General features: G+C 35.5%; 1 protein-coding gene across 1 annotated transcript in view; it reads right to left on the minus strand.

Moving 5' to 3' along the window:
• Positions 1-24,793, minus strand: part of TPR (translocated promoter region, nuclear basket protein) — a 63,875-nt gene that overhangs the window by 20,017 nt on the left and 19,065 nt on the right. Inside the window, exons 19-39 of the mRNA XM_061383497.1 lie at positions 23,952-24,114; positions 22,683-22,817; positions 22,017-22,157; positions 19,103-19,268; positions 17,900-18,066; positions 17,161-17,313; positions 16,617-16,733; positions 14,890-15,093; positions 14,593-14,777; positions 13,999-14,146; positions 12,272-12,409; positions 12,043-12,174; positions 9,731-9,861; positions 8,131-8,341; positions 7,081-7,224; positions 6,525-6,723; positions 5,345-5,550; positions 5,107-5,168; positions 4,313-4,521; positions 1,319-1,591; positions 269-417 (exon numbers count right to left, since the gene is read on the minus strand). Of these exons, the coding sequence (XP_061239481.1) occupies positions 269-417; positions 1,319-1,591; positions 4,313-4,521; positions 5,107-5,168; positions 5,345-5,550; positions 6,525-6,723; positions 7,081-7,224; positions 8,131-8,341; positions 9,731-9,861; positions 12,043-12,174; positions 12,272-12,409; positions 13,999-14,146; positions 14,593-14,777; positions 14,890-15,093; positions 16,617-16,733; positions 17,161-17,313; positions 17,900-18,066; positions 19,103-19,268; positions 22,017-22,157; positions 22,683-22,817; positions 23,952-24,114 (3,433 nt within the window). The remainder of the gene's footprint in view (positions 1-268; positions 418-1,318; positions 1,592-4,312; positions 4,522-5,106; positions 5,169-5,344; positions 5,551-6,524; positions 6,724-7,080; positions 7,225-8,130; positions 8,342-9,730; positions 9,862-12,042; positions 12,175-12,271; positions 12,410-13,998; positions 14,147-14,592; positions 14,778-14,889; positions 15,094-16,616; positions 16,734-17,160; positions 17,314-17,899; positions 18,067-19,102; positions 19,269-22,016; positions 22,158-22,682; positions 22,818-23,951; positions 24,115-24,793) is intronic.

The following is a 24,793-nucleotide window of genomic DNA, read 5'->3' on the forward strand; positions in this document are numbered from 1 at the left end:
AAAGGCTGAAATGGAGTTCATTCTATGTTTCTATAACTGTTTTTAAAATGGAAATTGGAAATTCAATAAAACATATGAAAAGAATATACAACAGTATTGGCAACGTTACATAATAGTACCAGGGCTGTCAGTGGAAACGTTGCTACTAACAGCAGTATTTTCTGGATTTTGACCCCCCAAACCTCCATTCACTTAATAATGCTGTAACTGAAAGAGTATCTTGTTTCTATTGGTAGAAGTAAAAATAAACAGAAAGACCTTTACATACCTCAGTTCCTACAGGTATAACACTTTTCAGCTTCTTTGGAAGAGGCATTTCCACTGTATCCTCAGAAATCTGGTCTGATGCTTCCATGGTGCTATCTTCTTCCTCTTCACGTGTACGCTTTGGCAAAGACGAACTTGGGGTAGCTGAAACTGTGAAATTATGTAACTTAAATCTTGAATTACAGCATGATAACAGCTCGATTTAGAGTTAATCTGAAAACATCATGATCATTTAACTAAAAAACAAAAACCACAGTAAACATTGGATAGAACAACAAAATCTGTTCCTGCCAATTTATGTGTAAACAAAGAGAAATTTTTTTGGTCTTTGTAAACAAAGATAAATTTATGTTCTGAATCAATGGTCTCATACTATCAACTTAACTTTTGGTTAATAAAGCCAATCAACATTTACAGTAATACATCTAACTCACTGTGACTGTATTACTATAGAATTGCTACTCACAAAGGTTATATAGGGCCTTCTTATAATTTATAAATCTAAAGACTCCTTGGACAAATAAAAACTTCCTTATATGTTTAAGATTTGAAAATTCTTACATGATCTTTTTTTAGGCATCTTTTAGTTCTCAGGACTTGTACAGAGTTATATTTGACCATTGAACAATTTAGGGAGGGGCACTGTCCTTCCAAATTTGCCATTCCTTGAATCTGCAGATCCAAGCAACTGAGGATGTGCAGTTGCTGTGATGTTCTGAAACACCACACTACTGAAAAAATCCACATGTAAGTGGACCAAGCAGTTCAAATCTGTGTTGTTCAAGGGTCAACTGTAAATATTACATGTTATGGGTTGTACCACCTTTAAAATCAGTGATGAAATAATTGGAAAGGAAGAAAGATCTTAATGACAAAAATCAGCGACCTAAATTAGAATTCAGCAGTAAACATAAAATGTTAGGATTACAATCATCTCCTTTAATACCCTATAGAAAACAAGTATGTAGAAAGAATATTCAGGATATATAATATACTCAAGGAACTGTAAATGCACAGGTCTACTCTAACTTCATTTTAAAATTAGTCTTACCAGTGCCAAATACTGCTGTGGAAGTAGAAGGCCGCTCAACTGGTGAACTCTGAACCACCTCCACTATGTTTGGGGATAGTTCTTGATTTGTAGGCTCAATCTGAGGATGACTCTGTTGAGTAGGCTGCACAAAAGCTGTAGCCTGTGTTTGTTGCTGAACAGTTAAAATGGGTTGAGGGATAGAAGGCTGGACATTAGGACTGGTAGAACGAACAGATCCACTTGTGCTTCCGAAAACTGGAACATGTTCCATAGGCCCTTCTGACTGCATGGCTGAAAAACAATTAGAACATCTAATGCATTAAGGTTTCTATTCTTACCAAAGTTGGGATTACCCTTCCCTATTCTAGACCTAACAGAAGCAGAAGATATTAAGAATAGGTGGCAAGAATACACAGAAGAACTGTACAAAAAAGAGCTTCACGACTCAGATAATCATGATGGTGTGATCACCCACCTAGAGCCAGACATCCTGGAATGTGAAGTCAAGTGGGCCTTCATCACTACGAACAAAGCTAGTGGAGGTGATGGAATTCCAGTTGAGCTATTTCAAATCCTGAAAGATGATGCTGTGAAAGTGCTGCACTCAATATGCCAGCAAATTTGGAAAACTCAGCAGTGGCCACAGGACTGGAAAAGGTCAGTTTTCATTCCAATCCCAAAGAAAGGCAATGCCAAAGAATGCTCAAACTACTGCACAATTGCACTCATCTCACATGCTATTAAATAATGCTCAAAATTCTCCAAGCCAGGCTTCAGCAGTACCTGAATTGTCAACTTCTAGATGTTCAAGCTGGTTTTAGGAAAGGCAGAGGAACCAGAGATCAAATTGCCAACATCCACTGGATCATGGAAAAAACAAGAGAGTTCCAGAAAAGCATCTATTTCTGCTTTATTGACTATGCCAAAGCCTTTGACTGTGTGGATCACAATCAACTGCGGAAAATTCTGAAAGAGATGGGAATACCAGACCACCTGACCTGCCTCTTGAGAAACCTATACGCAGGTCAGGACGCAAGTTAGAACTGTACATGGAACAACACACTGGTTCCAAATAGGAAAAGGAGTACGTCAAGGCTATGTATTGTCACCCTGCTTATTTAACTACTATGCAGAGTACATCATGAGAAACGCTGGGCTGGAAGAAGCACAAGCTGGAATCAAGACTGCGGGGATGTTACCTGTAACAGATTCAGCTGAACTGAATCAATAACCTCAGATATGCAGATGACACCACCCTTATGGCAGAAAGTGAAGAGGAACTAAAAAGCCTCTTGATGAAAGTGAAAGAGGAGAGTGAAAAAGTTGGCTTAAAGCTCAACATTCAGAAAACGAAGATCATGGCATCTGGTCCCATTACTTCATGGGAAATAGATGGGGAAACAGTGGAAACAGTGTCAGACTTTATTTTTCTGGGCTCCAAAAATCACTGCAGATGGTGACTGCAGCCATGAAATTAAAAGACGCTTACTCCTTGGAAGGAAAGTTATGACCAACCTAGATAGTATATTGAAAAGCAGAGATATTACTTTGCCAACAAAGGTCCATCTAGTCAAGGTTATGGTTTTTCCAGTGGTCATGTATGGATGTGAGAGTTGGACTATGAAGAAAGCTGAGCACTGAAGTATTGATGCTTTTGAACTGTGGTGTTGGAGAAGACTCTTGAGAGTCCCTTGGACTGCAAGGAGATCCAACCAGTCCATTCTAAAGGAGATCACTCCTGGGTGTTCACTGGAAGGACTGATGCTGAAGCTGAAACTCCAATACTTTGGCCACCTCATGCGAAGAGTTGACTCACTGGAAAAGACCCTGATGCTGGGAGGGATTGGGGGCAGGAGGAGAAGGGGACGACAGGATGAGATGGCATCAACGACTTGATGGACATGAGTCTGAGTGAACTCCGGGAGTTGGTGATGGACAGGGAGGCCTGGCGTGCTGTGATTCATGGGGTCGCAAAGAGTCGGATATGAGTGAGCAACTGAACTGAACTGAGCTGAATCTGTTACACGTGACATTGTGCATAGTTATTTGTGTACATACCTCTCATCACACATTAGATAAAAACATTGAGGGTAAAAGAAATGTATTATGCATCTTTGTATTGCCTGTGTGATAGATACGGTAGTGTGCAGTAAACTGTCGGTTGAATTAAATAAATACCTGAAACTGTTTTTGCATCCACTGTTCTTTTCAAATGATGACCAAATAAAATGATATAAAGAGACTTATGTATCATTTTGCTTTCAATTGATTATAAAATAACCATTAAGTTTAAGTGGTAATATATCTCATAATCATTTTACTGAATGTAGTTCAAATGAAATAGTCTGTCCTTTCATAGCACATATAATTTTATGTAGTTTTAAACATAAATAATTTACTGAATTCTAAAATTTGTTAAGAACCTATGGGAATTATATTTAGTAAAGTTTTACGGACACCTATCTTGAGATTAGGTAAAGGAATTAAAACAATGAAAAAGAAAATTCCTATGCTTGAGAAGCTCAATCAAGTGGAATTAAAAAAAACATATTCAACTGAATAAAATGTGGTTAATTGCTGTAATGACTAAGAAAGTGACATGGGAACAAAGTGGAGAAAAAAATGAAAAGATCAGATAGCTTTAGTGAAGAAGTGATGTTTAGGATGAATCACTGATTTAATATGGTTTTCTAAGTGGATTTCATATCATCTTTCTTAGCCAATAGAGGTGAAAAACATGGTCCTGAAAAAGATGACATATATTCATAGGGTGTATTTCCCTCTTTCTTTAGCTTGAAACCAAAACAAAGCAAAAATGATGGAGGGAGGAAATATGCTACATTAACAAATAACCTAGGAGGCACGCACCTGAAAATACTAACTGCCCGCTTTTACTATGATGTCTGACGTTGGCTTTAGTGGAAGTCTCATTTATCCTTGAAATTACACTCATCTTCTCATAATAAATCTAAGAAAACTGTCGGTTCAATCAGATGTTATTATTTTACTTACCTTCCTGTGACTCCACTTGTGTAGTGGGCATCACTGTGGCTGTTGGGGTAGTAGTAGGATTTGTAACAGTTGCAGGTGTAACCATTGGGCGGATACTAGCTCTGGGTGTTGACTTATTCCCAGCCATAGCTGCAGCTGTCACTTTACTTGGCGTAGATACAACAGGGGTTGGCTTGATATTGGCTGTTGGTGGGTCTGACATGCTGGCACTTATAGAAAGAAAAATGTGAAAATAATAATTCACAAAAAGTACTACAAACATTCCTTATAAAGTACAAATACTCCAAAGAAAGTAAAGCACATACGCTTACTGAAGTGAATGTCCAGTAATTATTACCTTAATACACATTCAAACTGTTTTCCTAACACTGCTTTGAGTAGATTTTTGGCAGATTAGGAAAAAAATTAAAGACAGTAAATACTGTTGTTCAGTCGCTCAGTCGTGTCAGACTGTTTGCGACCCCATGGACTGTAGAACGTCAGGCTTACTTAGACAGTAAGTACAATTTTATATTTTTTTGTTCACTAAATATTATGAAACTCTTATTGAAGAAGTTCTGAATTTAAGCATTAGAAACTGTGCAGGAAATACTCTACAGTGGTGCATCCTGACAAGGCAGAATGTATTAACTGTTGATTACTGAACCCCAGTCTCACCTTAGCCTCTTGCTCTTCAACTATATAACTTTATAACATAAACTTTATTTCTCCCCAAAGATCACTAGGTCCTCCCTGTATTTTAAAAGAAAAGCAGGAAACAGACTGTAAACAGACTGCCAAAGAACAAAACTCACATTCCTCTTTCACCAGAAGCTGGAGTTGTTTTCAACGTGATCTGTCTCTGCTGTTCTGGGACCTATAGAAAGAAAACTATGGATTATTGTGCCAGTCCTACAAGAGTCCACCCAACAATGCCATCAAAATATTTTCGTGTTAATTCTCTCAGACAGAGGCTCCTAAATCACCAGACATCTTCAAGCAAAATGTACAGAGAAAAAATGATTTGCCATTTAAACAGAACTGGCTGATTACCTTATTGGTAGGTTCCTGAGGCTCGTCTCTCTGCTCAAGGTGTCTCTCTTGATGTTCCCTGAGTTCTCTCTCCAAGCGACTAATTCGACCTTCGTACTGGGATTTAAGAGCAGTCATACGAACATCCAGTTCATCTTTCTGCTGATCTAAGGCTCCATTCCTTTGTTTAAGCTCTTCATTTTCCTTAGTTAGCTGATCTTTTACACCTAAAGAAGTAACCACATCATTCTATCAATATCATAATCAAACACTGGAAACAAAAAAAATTATGTGCTTGATAAGTACGCAAAGGCTATATTGGATTCTATTCCTGAACTTTAACATCTCCAATAATTCTGATATACCCTACATTTCAATAAACAAGGTTTTAAACATGTATTTATTACTCCAATATAAAATATACTCCAAAATAAAAGACTCAGCTTTTTCTAACCAAGATCTCAAAAAAGATAAAGGATCTACCATAAACTAGTCAGCAGGAGCCCTTTTATATGGCCTTTAAATATTTTTAATATATGAGAGACTATAAAATTTTCATTTCATATAATTTACAGCAGATACTCAAGGATAATTAAGCAACTTCATTTTTTTTTAAATGAAATAAGTTGCCAGGGACACTATCTTAGAGATCCATTTAAATAACTGCTCATAAGAAAATTCAACCTACTTGGCATTTTATTTACCTACTAGCAGACTGGTAAGCAAGGTGCAGTAAGGCCCTGAGGGTTGTAGCACTGGGATCCTCATACAGCTGACATGATGTTCTCCCTGAAGGCCTAATGGGGCCCGCTGTGAGTGAGGCACAGAAAACTCGCTGAGCTAACGTCCAATGCTGCCTAGAATTTACAGAAGGCCTCTGGACAGTATACTATGGACCCAAAGGGTTACCATCAGAAGGCGGTAATAGTTACACACTAAAGCAGAAGGACAGCTGTACTCCCTATCCACTATCAGTTAACAATTAAGAAAGAAATCATAAATTAAGGACATCCTTATTACTTGAAAATTAAAACTGCTGTAATTTGAATCCAATTAAATAAACCTAATACCTAAAGTATGCAAACACATAGACAGAAGTCATTTAGTATTATTTACTTTTCTTTCCCATTTAATTCTAACCCTGTATCAAATAACCAACTTTCACCATCAAATTCGAATCATAAAGCATACAGAAACTTACCAGCTAAATGTGCAATTTTTGATTTTGCTGCTACAATGGCCTTTCTTGTTTTTTCTTCCTTTTCAGTTATCTGCTGTCGGAGTTGCTCTTCCTGTGTGGTTCTATCTTGAAGGTCCTGACGAAGTCGTGCAAGTTCAGATTGAAGCTCCAGAGTCTGTTCCTGGAGACTTCTTGATTCTATCTCTTTCTCAGATAAAGTCTTTTTTAAAGGAAGACAAAGTATTAACCATGTAATTCAGCCAAATCAATATAACTACATCCCCTACAGACTTAAAGCATAAAACTTATTAATTTGTTTAGATTAAATGAAAGTATAAATATAAAATGGTAATCAAGTTAAGTGGACACTTGCAAGATGATTAGGTATTATCTGCATACATAAGTCATTCAAAAAAAATTATATATTTCCATATAAAAAGAGAAAGTATCAGTGTTTAACCCATTTTTCTTTTTTCAAAATTCCTTTATGACTGAATTATATTCCATTGTATTTTTCTAGCTTTTCAACAAGGAAACAATTATGAACATACACCTTTCACTTCTCTTCCACTCATACCTTCTGCAGGTTCTCCACTTGATTCTCGAGTGACTTTGACTTGGTTTCAGCTTGGCTTAGGGTCTCTTTGAGCTCCTGCATTTCCTGGACTGAGACGTGCTGTTCCTGATGGTCTCCAGAAGACTGAGCTGAGGTCTCCATGACCTAAGATGACAAACAGTAATAATACACTTGAACATTTATATTCAGTAATTTTGCAAATTCATCTAAGAAAATAGTAAGTATATAAAGAAACTTATCTTTAAGGGTATTCATAAATAAATCTATAAAACAACTTTAATGTCCAAGAGTAAGCTATTAGTTACATAGGTTAGGGCTTTCCATACTACTGGGTATTAACCAGCTAATCAAAATGATGATGCACTGTTTAACACAGAATTATCCAGAAAAACAAATCACTCATACATGAAGGAAAGCATATTAAAGTATTAACAGTGGTTAACTGAGGGGTAAGAATTTTGAAATTTTTTCTTCATATATTTTCTAGTCTAACAGGTGCTAACTTGTTGACTTGATACAATCAAATCAATATATAAGTTCTTTACCACTGGTAATCAAAAATAAAAATCAAGTCTAAAGTAAAACAAAGATTTAAAAATTCTTTTTGGTAGATGGTTAACATAGAATACTTATTTAAAATAACACAACCTGATCAATTACAAGAAACTAGCACTTTTTGATACATATCATTTTAATCAGTTAAATGAGTTCTTTAATGAGTTACAAGAAAATAGTTTTGAAAAGGAACAATATTTGAAATTGGGAAACTACATAAAAATGCCTAGAAGTAACTACTATTTCTTTATGAATTTATAGTTCATTTTAGGACATACTAAGAGCTAATCTTAAACTAAATAAAGTATCGCATATATGATTAAAAACCAATAACTAAATATTATGAATAAGGTTTTCGTAAGACTCATCCAAATATGCAAATCCATGTATCTAAATATATACAAAACTGTGTATAAATTGTGTAGACCAAAACTGTGTATATCAAAAAATTATATATATAAAGAATATATAAAAAGAAAACCACTTCAAAAATACCTTATCTTGTTGTGCTTTAAGTTCTTCATATTGAGTCTTGTACCTACGTCCAATTTTCTTGACTTGAGTAATAGTTTTAACCTTTTCTTGAATATCAATTATTTTGGCATCTAACTCCTTCTGGATATTTTCCTTTTCTGTTCTTACTTTATTTAAATCTTCCTTTAGACTCTGGATTAAGTTCTGGTTGTTAGTCAAAGATGCATTTGATCTAAGCAAAAGAGATGGGATAAAAGAGAAAGACTAAATACTTGAGACTTTTCCAATTTTAAAACCTTTTAAGTTATATTTTTATTGTGTTGCTTTAGTGTGTGTTTTATTTAGAAAACTCTAAGAAAAGCACACACACACACACCCTTCAAAAGAGAAATCCTTAACTTGTGAACCTGTGGTACTTTAGAAAAATGTGACGGACTTATTACATGCCATATATACCCATTTTAGAGATGAGAAAAACTGAGCTATAAGTTGTTAAGTAACATGCACACTTTTACTCTGCATGGTACCCAGAGTGTAATCCACATCTGCCTGATCGCAAAATCTACATTAAGCACATGAGGTTTTGTAGGCCACATACAATGTTTGCTGTGTGTTCCTCTTCTTTTTTACGACACTTAAAAAAAAATGTAAAAATCATTCTTAGCTTCCAGGTTGTACAAAAAAAGACCTGTGGGTTATAGTCTGCCAACTCCTGTATTTTAATCATGAAATGAACGTGGAATCAGATGACCTGAGTTAAGAGCATGTTGTTAATCGTTACTAACCTTAGAAGTAAGCCTGGGTACCTTTCTGAATCTTAGCCTCCTGATCTTTAAAATTAAGTAATATCTCTCCCACTTAAAATGCCAGACTATTGTTATGAAAAAAAAAGAGAATAAACTTGACAAAAATTTGTAAGCTGTCAAGTATCACATAAACAGGGGCTAAGATAGGGACAAAGGACATTAAAGCTTACAAGAGGTAAACCAGAAACATTAACTCTAATATTACATTTATCTTTAAAAGACAATATACTTCACTGTAAGTTCATTTAAGAACTTTCTTTAGGAACTTCCCTGGTGGTCCAGTGGTGAAGAATATGCATCTAAAGTGGGGGACATGGGTTTGATCCCTGGTTGGGCAACTAAGCCAAATTAGAGAAGCCTGCAAAACACAACTACTGAGCTTGTGCTCCCCAACAGGCCTCTGCATGCTGAAACAAAGACTCAGTGCAGCAAAAAAAAAAAAAAAGAGAGAGAAAAACACTTCTTTACGAAAACTTTCAAAATAGATTCATGAATATATGTTAATCAAAAGAAAAAAGAAAAATCTACTTGCAAAAGTTAATTTGACTATTTAAAAAAATGGTCTGCTTTAGATTCATACCAACTATGTAGTTTAAAAAGTAATCAAGTATGGAGAAATAATTCATATATGAAGGCATAAAACTAAATGACAGCTTGGTTGTTTTTATAAAGCAATAAAAGGAAAGATACATATAAGAGCTCCAGCACTTTCCATCCTCTTTAAAGTCAGGAAGCACTTAGGGCATCACATAAAAATACAAACAAACTTTAAGATTGTCCAAGTACTGTATACAACTTGAGATTATTCCATATACCTTGCAATTTCAGCTTTAAGTCTTCCAAGTTCTTCAGTCAATTGCTGAATACGCTTAGTGTGAACTTCCTTTTCAGAAAGCAGCTTACGATATTCTTCTGTATCTGGATCTTTCTGTTGATTCACTAGATGCTAGAATAGGAACAATGCATAACACGATTTTATGAAACTAATGTGCTATATTAAAATATCAGAGTATCTAATTATGTTTATATTAGATGCTTGCATACATAGTGATCAATCATCAAATTACAAGAAAATAAAATCAAAGCTTTAGTTCCTTTGTTTAGCTAAGAGGTTTAGCCAAAATGAAAGGGGAAAACAAAGTAAATGTCATTCACTATTCATTATTTTTCACAGTTGCAAAGGAACATTTTAGAATAGTTACAGTAGAGTCAAATAAAGGGATCCAAAGAATCTATAAGCTTTTAACATTAAATACCCAATTTCATTAAAGTGACATATATAGGGAAAAAAAGTTCATCATGCATTACAAACAAAACAAGAAAATAAAAATAATCCTAAATGCAATTGATTCCATTAACCAGAAAAGAAGGCAGCATAATTTAACAGGAATATATCTAGACTTGGGCAGATTATCCTTTCTGGATTTTTCAGACTCTTTGAGCAAATAAAAAAAGCATGAAGGGGCTCTGAAATTTTAAAATCCTATTCAGATATGAGAAGTTCTTAGAGCATTTTCTAGGTGCTGGGTGGACTGCTTCATTTAATTTTTATAAAATGAACAGGGTGATTATATCCTCATTTACAAAATCAAGGAAAATTGTCTGAGAAAATTAATGTCCTCATTTTCACCAAGCAAATAGCTGGTATGAGGTAAGGCAGATTTCCAACTTCTTCTCTGAATACAGAGCTACTATAGCTTCTAACCATACTATGTGTGTGTATAGTATGTGAGGTTATATCAATAACCTCAGATATGCAGGTGACACCACCCTTATGGCAGAAAACAAAGAGGAACTAAAAAACCTCTTGATGAAAGTGAAAGAGGAGAGTGAAAAAGTTGGCTTAAAACTCAACATTCAGAAAACTAACATCATGGCACCTGGTCCTATCACTTCATGGGAAATAGATGGGGAAACAGTGGAAACAGTGAGAGACTTTATTTTGGGGGGCTCCAAAATCACTGCAGATGGTGACTGCAGCCATGAAATTAAAAGATGCTTGCTCCTTGGAAGAAAAGCTATGACCAACCTAGACAGCATATTAAAAAGCAGAGACATTACTTTACCAACAAGGGTCTGTCTAGTCAAAGCTATGGTTTTTCCAGTAGTCATGTATGGATGAGAGTTGGACTATAAAAAAAGCTGAGCACCCAAGAATTGATGCTTTTGAACTGTGGTATTGGAGAAGGCTCTTGAGAGTCCCTTGGATAGTAAGGAGATCTAACCAGTCCATCCTAAAGGAAATTGGTCCTGATTATTCACTGGAAGGACTGATGCTGAAGCCGAAACTCCAATACTCTGGCCACTTGATGTGAAGAACTGTCTCATTGATAAAGACCCTGATGCTGGGAAAGACTGAAGGTGGGAGAAAGGGATGACAAAGGATGAGATGGTTGGATGGCATCACCAACATGATGGACAGGAGTTTGAGTAAACCCCAGGAGTTGGTGATGGACAGGGAGGCCCGGTGTGCTGCAGTCCACGGGATCGCAAAGAATCAGACAGGACTGAGTGACTGAACTGAACGTGTGGGTGCATTTTGCTCCTCAGTTGTGTCCGACTCCTTGTGAACGCGTGGACTGTAGCCTGCCAAGCTCCTCTGTCCAAGGGATTTTTCAGGCAAAAATACTGAAGTGGGTTGCCATTCCCTTCTCCAGGGGATGTTTCCAATCCAGGGATTGAACCCAGGTCTCCTGTACTGCAGGCAAATTCTTTATCGTCTGAGACACCAGGGAAGCCAAACATACCATGCTATACGGTTTTGTCTTCTCTCCCCCCACCCCCAAAATACTGCAGTGAACAAGTCTTCTTAAAGTGCTTCAATGAATTATATAAATCCTTTTTTCATGTACAAAAACATTTTAAAGATAAAGCAAAAGCCTAAATGTGGAATACAAACAGACAATTTAGCTTTTTTAAAAAATACAGACAATATAACCAAAATATTAAAAATTTAGTTATAAGCTTAATGCCTGAACATAGGTATATGTAACAAACACATCAGACTTTCACTGATCAACATAAAATACTTCCCACTAGCTCATCAAATATTTTTATCCTCTTAAATTTTACCCTATTATTTTACATCAACATGTTTTTGTTTTGGAATGGGTTTGACTAAATTTACCTGGTTACGTGCTTTCCAACGTTTGACATCTTCTTCTAATAACTTCTTCTCTGCTTGCAACATACCACTTTTCTCACTCAGTTCAGCATTTGCTTCTTGTAAGGGTAAAATATCTAACTCCAGTTTCCTGACCTGAAAATAGTTTCAGGATTTTTTTAATACCTGATGCGAAAATTTATTTACGACATTACTAAAAATATGTCTCTCTACTCATTTGTAAATTACAAACCTTGGCTTGCATCTGCTGTAGATCCTGTTCCAGCCTCTCCTTCTCTTCTCTCAGCATCTTATTGGTTTCCATGACTACGTTCATTGTTTCGGTTTTCTTCATCAGTTCCTCATGCTGGGCCATTGTTTTTGCAGTTACCTAAAGATTTCAAACATATGGGTACAGCAACATATACCAACAGATTAAGGTCTATCTTTTCCTACCAGCTCTAATCTTTCCTATAAAAGTAAAAAGGATTTAAACGTCAACTTTTAAAACAATTTTTAGGAATCTTACATGTTTATTTTTCTGTGATTCATGTCAATTAGAGTTTCAACACGCACAAAATCAAAAGATGAAAGTAAAAAGATACTATGTTATTTACATTAGGTAAAAACATTAATCCAGTCCTCTATCTTCCTGTTTCTATTGTTTTTCTTGCTACACTGAATTCAGCAACAGTTCTAAAATGATGTTATTTTGGTCCTCAGTTTCCCCCCTCTTTTTCAGAAACTCTTTTTCATCTCACTTGATTATTTCATCACTTTGATTCTGAGCAGTTTTACTGAATACTTGTTCACTTGTGAAGAACATTTTTTTCTGTTCTGAGTACAATTATCCATTTTTTGTATGTATTACTTTATACCTTCACCATTTTTAAAGCTATCATTCATGGTTGCCATGCTACACTGCTTGACTTGGGTAGACATTATTTTTGATACAACTTAGGTTACTTCTTGACTTCTCCCTTTGTATGTAAGACTTGGCTGAGCTGGGTGTTTTGTAGTATTATTTGCCTTTATGTAGTCCAAAGGAACAGCAAAGAAAACAAAACAGACTGAAAGAATATATAATCTTCATTAGCAGCTCTGATTCCGCTCTTTCCTGTAAGTGTTAGCTTCACTGAATCAGAAGGTCTGTTTATTATTTCCATAGTGAGATATTTGAATTTGAGTTGTTTTCTCAATAGGGTATAATTCTGGAACTTTTCATTTGTCTGAAAATGTAAATCCTGTAAGTCTACTTGTTCAGTTATCCACTTTCTCCTGTTTCATGGTTTCTCTCTAGTAGCCATTCCAACTATCTACCAGTTAAAAGAAGATAAATGATTCAAGGTCTTAATTTCCTTCTTTCCAGATGTGGAGTTATACTACTGCACCTCGTCAGAACGAGGTGATGCAGTAATAAGCTTTTGGTTGGTTGAGTGGACTGAGATGAGCTTGTGTTGTGATCATACATTTACCAAACACCTTTTCTCCCCGCTCTGGTTGACTATTTTGACGACATTTTACACCTCTGCTGAGAAAAAGAAAATTCCATAGCAATTTCAACCAACCATTTTTTGTCGATGACTAATTTCTATAATGACAATTACAGCAGTAAATAAAGACAACTGAAATTTATTTATTAAGCACTCAGTGTGCACCAGACATAATTCAAAAGTTTCATGTGCACTAATTCAATTCTCACTATTTTTATCACCTGCATGTTACAGACAAGGAAGTTTAAGAGCAAGGAAGTTAAATAATGTGCCCAAGCAACACATCGAATGGTATGAACTAGATTGAATTTGAAACCAGGTAGTCTTGGTTATCATTAAGTTTCTTATCACTATACTGCGCCAATGTTTAACATCTAATGAACTTACGAGTTTAAGAAGAATGGTTATTTCAAACTAAATTTTATGCTACTAGAAACTGAAATGAGTACATCTCTTGATTTAACAAGTACCTTCTTAGGATACATACCTGAACTTTCTCCCTTTCAGCATTTAGGCTATCCTGCAGTTCCTGCAGCTCTCTTTCTAAAAGTTCAACCCTTTGTCGATATCGCAGGCTCTCAACTTGAGCCACTTCAAATCTAGTTTCAGCAATTTCTTTTTCTCGCCGAATAAATCTACAAAAATACGTAAGATGTTATTTGAATAGATTAACGCCAGTAACAGAACATTCAAAAACTTGGATACTTTTTAAGATAACAAAATTATTCACTTTAAAAATTTTCATTAAAAAATAATAGTAGGAGATATACTTTATTACAGACAGTGGTTTCTATCTTTAAAGTAAATCTGAAAGCTATTTACTTTTCTAAGGAAACCGTTCAAGTTCTTACTGTCAGATTCAACTTGAACTCACATATTTAAATTGGCATATGTCTAAATGTCAAAAGTGACCACTAATTGGGTGGTAGTGGGTTTGTGGACTCTATATGACAAAATGAGCTTTGTATTTATTTATCTAAATAGCATATAACTTCCACTGGCCTAATTTATACACTTACAGTGTAACTTCATAATTGTTGCTCATCATAGAAGTAAAGCATTAAGAATATATTGGATTTACCTGAGAATTTCTAAAATTTGTTCTTGAGATTTTCCTTCTTCACTGAGAGATACATTCAATGGACCTTGTACACCTTCCTTCATTGAGGAAACGACTTTGTCACTTAATTTTTCAATCTGATCATGAAGTAACCTGTTTTGTTTTTCTAGATCTTCACAGCGAGACACACTCTTAGAAACTTCATCCTATAAGCCAAGAGTCTATCATATAATAGCAGATTTTCCAACGTGTGTTAAAAAACAATAAAAAAACCCCCAAACCCTTCAATTCTCCAGAACATTCTATCATGAATAATACCTTTAACATTCTCTCTCTTTCTTCCCAAGATGCTTTACATTCCAACAACTGTGATTCTGCTTTTTGGGCTGTTTCTTCCAAATGCTGACGCACTGATGCCATTTTGGAAACCTGTTCCTTGGCAGCTTGGAGAGCTTCAACATCAGCAGCATGCAGCATCAGTTCTCTCTCATACTTATTCTGAGCTTCCACAGCTATTTTAGCCTGAAAGGAATTATCGCCCCATTGACACAGATTAAAATTCCATAAGGCCAGTCTTTGAAAAGATGCATGCTATATTACTTACAGCAATAAACGTGAACACAATCGAAATGTTCCAAAATATCTAGGAGAATAATGAAAAATTATGCTGTATCTATTTGATGAAGTGTTAAACAACTGTTCAAAATGAAACTTAGAAAGATGAGGTAGTAACTTGGAACAGATTTTATGAAATAAAGACTAACTCAGTTACATAAAATATATGCATATATACACACAAAATGAAAAAGGGAAATGAAAACCATCTATTTGAATACGGAATCATGGATACATTCTTTGATTCTAATTTCCAATGCTACAATGTTTGGCAATAAGCCAATGATAATTCCTTCTTGTCTAATTTACCTTCAGTGTGAAGCACTTTCCCTTGTACTCCATTTTTAAAATAATCCTGATACATATACAAGTTATTCCTGTAAGCAATATGCTATTAACATACCACCAATCATAAAAATGAGAACGTTACCAATATCCTTACATGTATTCCTTTCCCATTCTACCATTTCAATAATCCTCATTTTCCTGAACTGTTTTATCATCTCTTATTCATAACAAACTATAAAAAGCAGTATCATGTATATGCGTGTGTGCATGTGTGTATATACTTAAATAATGTGCTTTTGTACTGTTAAAGCTTATAAACAGTGGTGTATAGAAATCTGCGTAAGCTCAGTAATGCATTAAAAATGTTTTCAAAATGTCCCTGTTTTGCTGAGGAAAAGTATCTCTATCTTGTCTATAGTACAGCTTTACAACTAGACTTACTGTAGTACTGCAATAGTGAAAGAATGCTTGCAAGTGAGATCAAGTACATGTTTACTCTTCTACTCCTATTTTTATATATTTTCTCCATTTACCAATGCTGTTTTGTTAATGGATATTGCTCTACAGACATGTCTTTTTTCTTCAAAGTCTGCTTTATGCATGTTTGCTTTTAGGGGAGACCTAGGTTAGTATCTATTTCTGCTAAACAAATGAAATCCAAAGAGGACCACTGCTTTTACAGAAAAGTGAAAACAGTGTTCGGCATTTGTTCAGTAGATGCCATTTATTGAGGCAATGAGCACCCTGAGTAGCAAGAGGGGTACCGCCAAGCTCCTTCCCCAGGAACCACACTCAGCATCTCAGCATCAAGCCGTCATAGCTTTGGACTGTGGGCGTCTGTGTTTTATCTCTATTTAATCTGTTTCCATTAGGATGATGTGACCTGAGATAACTGTTTCTTCACTTTATGCCATTTCATCTTTCACAGGAACGTTCTACTTCTGGACAGCAGGGGAAACCTGGCCTTACTTTTAGCTTTCGTCTATACTTATCAGTTGATCTTATTCCAAGTGCCCCAAGAGTGGAAATAACTTGCATGTTTTATAAAATGCACCAATCCCCAAAATGCATTACTATGCTCGAAGAACTGTGCCCTAAGATCAAAGCTCACTTTCCAATAACTGGCTCTGAGTGACACTTACTTGTTCCTGACAGTCCCGTCTGGCTTGCTGTTCATTACTCAAAGCTGTGCTTGCTCTCTGAAGAGCTTCTTGTACTTCATTCTGAACACTATTGAGTGTTTTCTTTAACTCAGATAACTAAATTGAAGAACAAGATAAAAACCAAGAGTTAATTGCATATTTACTTTAAAATTATCGAAGTCAGGTTTTTAAAAATACAAGTAGCCCAAAGACTTATTAAGTTTAAACAGTTTATTACCTGATATATTGTGCAAATTTTGCAGGCTTTTATTCACTCCATATTATTAAAAATGTGTACAAAAGTAAATGTTTAGGCAGAGGCTTCTGAAAAGCAACACTGATATCTAGTACCATAAAGTAGTCTCAAGTATCCAAAAGGAAACATGTACAGATTAGAGTAAAATACAAAACTAAAATAGTTATATAAGGTATGTGTTCAATCAGTATCTGCTGAGAATAACTGAATGGTAATTAATAAGCTAGATAAAAGAATCTAAATCCTTACAACAGAAAAAGTGATTGGTATGGTAATAACCTAATTTACCTGTTGTTCCATGCTCTCTATGGCTTTTCTCTTGTCATCCTGAAGTTCCTGTTTTTCCTTCTCTACTTCCATCAACTTCTTTTCCAGCTGTGTCTGAAATTCGGCTGACTCTTTTAAGCGAACTTCAATATTCTTACGTACTTCTTCTGTCACCTTCACCATCAACCAAACAGTAGGGTACAAAGAATACACACATTTAAAATTATACAATTATTTTCCCCAAATGAAAGCTAAATTTATTTATTTTGATAGGTAAGAAGGGGATTTATTTAGAGAGAAACTCTGTTCATAGACAGTGTGGGCCATCTCAGAAGGCAAGACTGACCTAAGGTAAATTTAAAACACACTAAAATTCACAAATGGAATACACTGGCCTTCCTATCTCGGCTGATAGTGCCTATTACATGGAATAACTTCCTATCTTTACCATTCAAATGATGCTTTCCTTCAAGGCCAGGCAAAAATGCAATCTCCCCTGTGAAGTCATGCATACTCAAAAGACAAACAATCTCACCTACCACCCACTCACATCAGCATTTCATCTGTACTTTTTCTACAGGAATATACTTCCTATGTTCTACAAATTTTGTGTGATGTTTTTGTTGTATCTGGCTTATTAGACTCAAGCTCTTTTAAAAGGTAAGTGCAATGCCAGTTGAACCCACACTTTTACACAGTGCCTTACACATCGTAACTTTAAAAAAAAGTACATGCAAACTGAATTCAAAATTGGATATACCTGTTTTTCCTTGTTGAGGGACTCTTCCAAACTAGTAACCATTGCACGATACTGTTCCACATTACTAGTGCTTGTTTTGAGTCTTTCCTTCAAGTCATTCACCTGCTCTTCTGCCTGCCTTAGCTGGCTCAGAAGGTCATCCATATCTTCTTTGTTGCTAGGCTGACCTAATAGATTTAACAGCTTTCTTAATATTAACATTTAAATGATATTAAAGATGACTACTCTTAAAGAATTTGTGAAATAAGAATTAAGACTGAGATGTAGAAGTATTCAACTATCTAGAAAGTGTATTTCAACCTATGCTGAATACCAAAATAAAAACAGGTTTCAGTCAGTAGGTTATTTAAAAACAAAAATGTTTAAGTATTTGAACTCTGCTGTTACAAATATTTTTTTAAAAAGGTATTTAAAAGAGAATATAAAGTAATTCCACTAAGCTGAAATAGCTACTTGTAGAAATTAACTCTTAATTAAACCATTGTTTATGCCAAAACTTTACAGCTTAAAACATTTAGAGTAATTTTCATTTTAAAATTCACAGAAAAGGAAGAAATTACAGATTAAAAAGAATGTTTTCTTACCATACGATAACAATAAGAAAGGAGTCCTGGAGAATTATATATATACAATATATATCACATACATACACATGTATACTTATGTTTTAAATTTCTCTTCTATATTAAGAAATAAGTAAGACCATGTAGAAAGATTACTTGGACTCAATGGGTTTGCATTTGAAATAATGTATTGACAAAGAGTAGCAAAACTTTATGAGAGAAACCTTTTCCCTGCAGCTGTCAATGAGCAAAGATTAGGAATACTGCTCTAAAGAGATCAAACAAATCCATGATTTCTGTAAGTGAGCCTTATCATTACATATTTAGCAAGTAACTTCATCTCAAAAGGGAGTTAAAAATTCAAATTATTAACTCTCCACAAGAGAAACATTCTTAAAGCATCAATGAAATGGTTTCAATAACTGGAAAACTAAGAGCATATCTTGGTCACCTGCCACATGTACAACTATTCTGAATCTTTCAAGTCTGTGCATTTATTAATTTAGGCGGAAAACTGGGCTTTACTACATGTAAAGTTTTTTGTTTTGTTTAAATCTTTTGCTAGTATCTATGCAAAAAATGGCTACTGATTTACAGGATATGTTATAAACCTGGCACTTTTATCAGCCTACTTATTTACCTTTACCAGTTCTCTGTGAAGACTGAGAAGCAAGTTGGACTTCCATATTACTGAGGTGCTGTTTCAATGAGGCAATTTCCTTTTGAGCATTTTTTAACAGTTCTTTTGTGTTAAGATGAAGATTTGTCTCCGTATCCAGCTGTCTCTTTGTATCTAAAAGTTGAACCTATAAGAAAAATATACATCAACCCTACAAACGCTATCTTTCAATTTTTAAGTAACTAGAGAGGCTCAAATTACCTTTTTACAGAACTTTAAACTGCCTAAAACAGAGCAACAGAACTGACATTTACCTCCTGAACTGAAACCACCAAAATAAATAAACAACAAAAAACAGACAAAACACTTTGAACCAACTGAGATAGGAAACAGAAGAGATGAACCCTACAATTTCTCAGCTTATTGATTTAAGAGTATCCAGGCTAAGCAAAGGGAAAGGAAAATGAGGCCACAGACTTCATGAACTGGAAACATAGAACTCAGAATAGAAGAAGGCCAGACCAACTTGAATTCATAAAACAGAAACACTATCAGATAGAAGGCAGCTGCCCAGACACAGTACTGTGGAGACTTGCACAGGTTCCCTTCTTGAATATTGAGCAAAAGAGTGATCAGTGCATGCCTGTGAAAATACCCCAGACGGCAAAGAATCAAACAGAAACTGGAGTGGTCTGAAGACTGAAGACTCTCTGGTCCTCAGAGCAGGTCAGGAATAATGCCTGTTTCCAGTAGCCTGACTGAAAAAGCTCTTAATTCACTGGACTCTGGGACTAGACCTCAGGAAGATATCACCTTGGCTCATTTCAGTTGCTCAGTCATGTCCGATTCTTTGCGACCCCATGGACTGCAGTAAGCCAGGTTTCCCCGTCTATCACCAACTCATGGAGTCTAAAACTCACATAGAGTTGCTGATGTCATCCAACCATCTTATCCACTGTCGTTCCCTTCTCCTCCTGCCTTCAATCTTTCCCAGCATCAGGGTCTTTTTCAATGAGACAGTTCTTCACATCAGGTGGCCAAAGTACTGGAGTTTCAGCTTCAGCATCAGGCCTTCCAATGAATGTTCAGGACTCATTTCCTTTAGGATGGACTGGCTGGATCTCCTTGAAGTCCAAGGGACTCTCAAGAGTCTTCTCCAACACCACAGTTCAAAAGCATCAATTCTTCAGCACTCAGCTTTCTTAATAGTCCAATTCTCACATCCATACATGACTACTGGAAAAACCATAGCTTTGACTACATGGACCTTTGCTGGCAAAGTAAAGTCTCTGCTTTTTAATATGCTGTCTAGGTTGGTCATAACTTTTCTTCCAAGGAGCAAGTGTCTTTTAATTTCATGGCTGCAGTCACCATGTGCAGTGATTTTGGAGCCCAGAAAAATAAAGTCCGACACTGTTTCCACTGTTTCCCCATCTATTTCCCATGAAGTGATGGGACCAGATGTCATGATCTTAGTTTTCTGAATGTTGAATTTTAAGCTTACTTTTTCACTCACCTCTTTCATTTTCATTAAGAGGCTGTTTAGTTCTTCACTTTCTGCCATAAGGGTGGTGTCATCTGCATATCTGAGGTTACTGATCTCCCAGCAATCTTGATTCCAGCTTGTGCTTCATCCAGCCCGGCATTTCCCATGATGTACATCGCATATGAGAAACAAGCAGGGTGACAATATACAGCCTTGACACACTCCTTTCCCAATTTGGAAGCAGTCTGCCATTCCATGTCCAGTTCTACCTGTTGCTTCTTGACCTATATAAAGATTTCTCAGGAGCAGGTCAGGTGGTCTGGTATTCCCATCTCTTTAAGAATTTTCCATACTTAGTTGTGATCCACACAGTCAAAGGCTTTGGTGTAGTCAATAAAGCAAAAGTAGATGTTTTTCTGGAACTCTCTTGCTTTTTCTATGATCCAACAAATGTTGGCAATTTGATCTCTAGTTCCTCTGCCTTTTCTAAATCCAGCTTGAACATCTGGAAGTTCATGGTTCATGCCTGAAGCCTAGCTTGGAGAATTCTGAGCATTGCTTTGCTAGCATGTGAGATGAGGACAATTGTGCAGTAGTTTGGACATTCTTTGGCATTGCCTTTCTTTGGGATTGGAATGAAAACTGACCTTTTCCAGCAATGTGGGCCACTGCTGAGTTTTCCAAATTTGCTGGCATATTGACTGCAGCACTTTCACCACATCATCGTTCAGGATTTGAAATAGCTCAACTGGAATTGCATCACCTCCACTAGCTTTGTTCGTAGTAATGTTTCCTAAGGCCCACCAGACTTCCTCTAGGTGGGTGATCACACCATTGTGGTTATCTGGGTCGTGAAGATCTTTTTTGTATAGTTCTTCTGGGTATTTTTTGCCACCTCTTCTTAATACCTTCTGCTTCTGCTAGGTCCATACCATTTCTGTCCTTTATTGTGCCTATCTTTGCATGAAATGTTCCCTTGGTATCTCTATTTCTTGAAGAGATCTCTAGCCTCTCCCATTCTATTGTTTTCCTCTATTTCTTTGCATTGATTCCTGAGGAAGGCTTTCTTATCTTTCCTTGCTATTCTTTGGAACTCTCCTTTCAAATGGGTATATCTTTCCTTTCCTCCTTTGCCTTTCGCTTCTCTTCTTTTCTCAGTTATTTGTAAGGCCTCCTCAGACAACCATTTTGCCATTTTGCATTTCTTTTTCTTGGGGATGGTCTTGATCACTGCCTCTTGTACAATGTCATGAACCTCTGTCATAATTCTTCAGGCACTCTGTCTATCAGATCTAATCCCTTGAATCTATTTGTCTCTATTTTTTACAACGTAAAAGGCAAGAAAAACTTAAGGGTCTGTAAGAGATCTCTTCAAGACTGTGCTTCAACATGAGCTTGATTTTTAAACATAAATATTCTATAGAAATTCAGAACACTGATAAGACTCACATCCAGATTTCTAGTGAGTGTATGCCTCTGTTCCACCTCATTCTCCAACTTCTTCTTTAGATGGGATATTTCATGTTCCAGTTTTTCTATCTGGCTACTAAGCCTTTGTTTGGTTTCTGTTTCAGATCGCTCTAATATTCCCTAAGGATTGAAAAAAAAAAAAAAATATTTTGGTTATACTTAAAAAAAAAGTAAGAACAAACGAACAACAACAAAAAAAAGGCAACTGGAAATTACAGGAATACAACTCATTTCTGCATGAAGAAGTTAAGATCTAAACCATTTACCAAGATATTTTGACATTTTCCATAGTATAACATCTATTTAATAGGGAAAATAAGAACCATATCACCACAGCCAGATGTCTTCATGTTTTGAAGAATACAAGCCAAAGATTTAATCTTGCAAACAATTAAACTGTATAGGACTCTGTAAATATAAACCTGAGGATCAAAACTGCCAATTGCCTGGCTTCAGTCAGTTCTCTTTCAATGTTTTACTTAAAATACTGATGTCTTAAATAAACTTCAAAATTCAGTGATCATAATATGCATGACAAAAATGACATAAACGTTCTCATTAAGAAAACTGAGAGAATACAATGTTAAAATTATTCAAATTTAACTTAAAAATTTTTTTCTACTTATCCCTTTTTTCTTTGGTTACCTGAATTGTCTGCAGATTAGTAAGCAGTAAGTTTTGCCCTCTTTGTTCGGCCAACAAAGATTCTCTTTGCTGAGAAAGACGGACTTCTGACAATTTAAGCATTTCCTTTTCCTTTTTCAGATTTTCTGCTCTTACCTTGAGTCAAGTACAAATTAAAAAAAGAATGTTGAAAAACAATGTGTCAAATGTAATACAATTATAAAAGTTTCATGTATTGAATTATGAAACAAAGATTATTGGAAATACTAATAAATCCAAAGGAAAAATTCTTACAATTACTACAAATACATATATTATCTTTGGTCCAGCAAATCAAGACTTAAAACAACAACAACAAAAATCTAAAATGCCACAGTCTTGGAGGCAAAATAACAAAACTATGCGATAGTCACACCTGCATACTATTCAACTATGCAAGTTTTAGAAACTAAACTTGACTTCTAAGTATCTGTTTGAGTGCTGACTTATCTATTTGAACTTTTTTTCCCCATGAGGAGTACCCTCTGAGTCTCAGAGGGTATAGAAGGGCTTGCTGAAAATCAATATCCTCAAAATATTCATATTTACAGGATGAGTCAAAAACTATCAATTATAAAACTTACTCCACCAGTTTGAAACAGTGCCGATGTCTATTCTCCACAAAGGGGTGGGGACAAGACAGAAATAACAGAGCCAACAGAATTAGAAAAGCTAAGTTTTAAGTCCCAACCAACCTGTATCTCATGATGGACCCCTAATGGGCAAATTACTTAGCTTCTGAGTCCTTTTCAATAAACAAAATGAGGGAATAACTATACTGAGATCATAAATAATGATTAAGTAGTTGTGAGAAATAAGTTTATAAAAAGCAAAACGCTATCATGATAATCTATCATCAAAGACTTTGGAATTTAAGTTGAAAGTACTGTCAATTTCTGATTGACATTTACATTGCAATTCAGGAACAGAGTTCAATGCTAATGAAAATTGTATACTGTTTTTTACTAGAAATGAGCAAGAATGGATAAAATATTCATCCACAGTTTTTGTTGTAACCAAAGAAATCTTAGCCCAGAAAAACCAACTTCTTTCCCTTTCCTCTTTTACTAGAAACAATAACCCAACTGCTCTGATGGACGGGTGGATGCCAGGAAACTATTTGATAAGGATGTATAATCCACAAAATTAAAAAATCTACATTATACCAACCAGTAAAATCAAAGTAATAATTAAAAAACAAGTGTCAAATGCAACTTATAACATAAGACAGATGATAGAAATTGGCCTCACTTCTGCAACAGCTAGCTTTTCATTAGCTCCTCTCAAATCCTGCGTCATTGTGTTGATGATCTGTTCTTGCTTCTGAGTTGTTGCAGTGAGTTTCTGATTTCTTTCATGTAGGGATGTTATTTCTCGACGGTATCCTTCAACATTATCTTGTAGCATTTCATAACTTATATGAAAGAAAAATAATTCTATAAGCAAATGAAATACTGTATCCTAGGTCAATTTCTTGAGTTTCACAAGAGCTTAATTTTATATGATTGATAATATGAAAAATATGTTTTTGTAATAATGTAAAAATCTTCATTCTTTTTTCTAAACTCCAAGTTTAGCAGTTAAGTTCAAATTCTAAATAAGCACTGTATTTCATGCTGAATTAACTTTTTAATCTCACATCAATATAACGTTCATACAGGAAGACACCCATCACAATGCAGTATGCAATTTAAGGTATTTATGCATGGTTAGTGACGGATTTTTCCCAATCCTTTTTTTCCCGTCTATAAATCTTCACCTTATTGCCTTATGTGGTTATGTCTTATGTGTTTAAAAGCTTAGAAAGTGACTGGCTAGAGATATCAACATGGGGGAAAATGGTACTTTTACTGAGATATCAAACTGTTGGAAAATACAGAGACTGCTGGTCATACTTGCAAAACAGCCTGATCATGTAGTATACAAAGACGTAAGTATTTCCTAACTTGATAAACTAACAAATTCAATGGATCTGTTAATTATGGAACAAAATTTACTGCTATTCCTCTCCAAGTGACCAAAAAAGTCAATTTTCCCAAAATTAACTCTAGTGCCTGCTTCTCTTCTACCTAGACTAGAAAAGGCTGAATGAA

The sequence above is a fragment of the Bos javanicus genome, chromosome 16 (assembly GCF_032452875.1).
Source record: "Bos javanicus breed banteng chromosome 16, ARS-OSU_banteng_1.0, whole genome shotgun sequence".
Taxonomy (NCBI): Eukaryota; Metazoa; Chordata; class Mammalia; order Artiodactyla; family Bovidae; genus Bos; species Bos javanicus.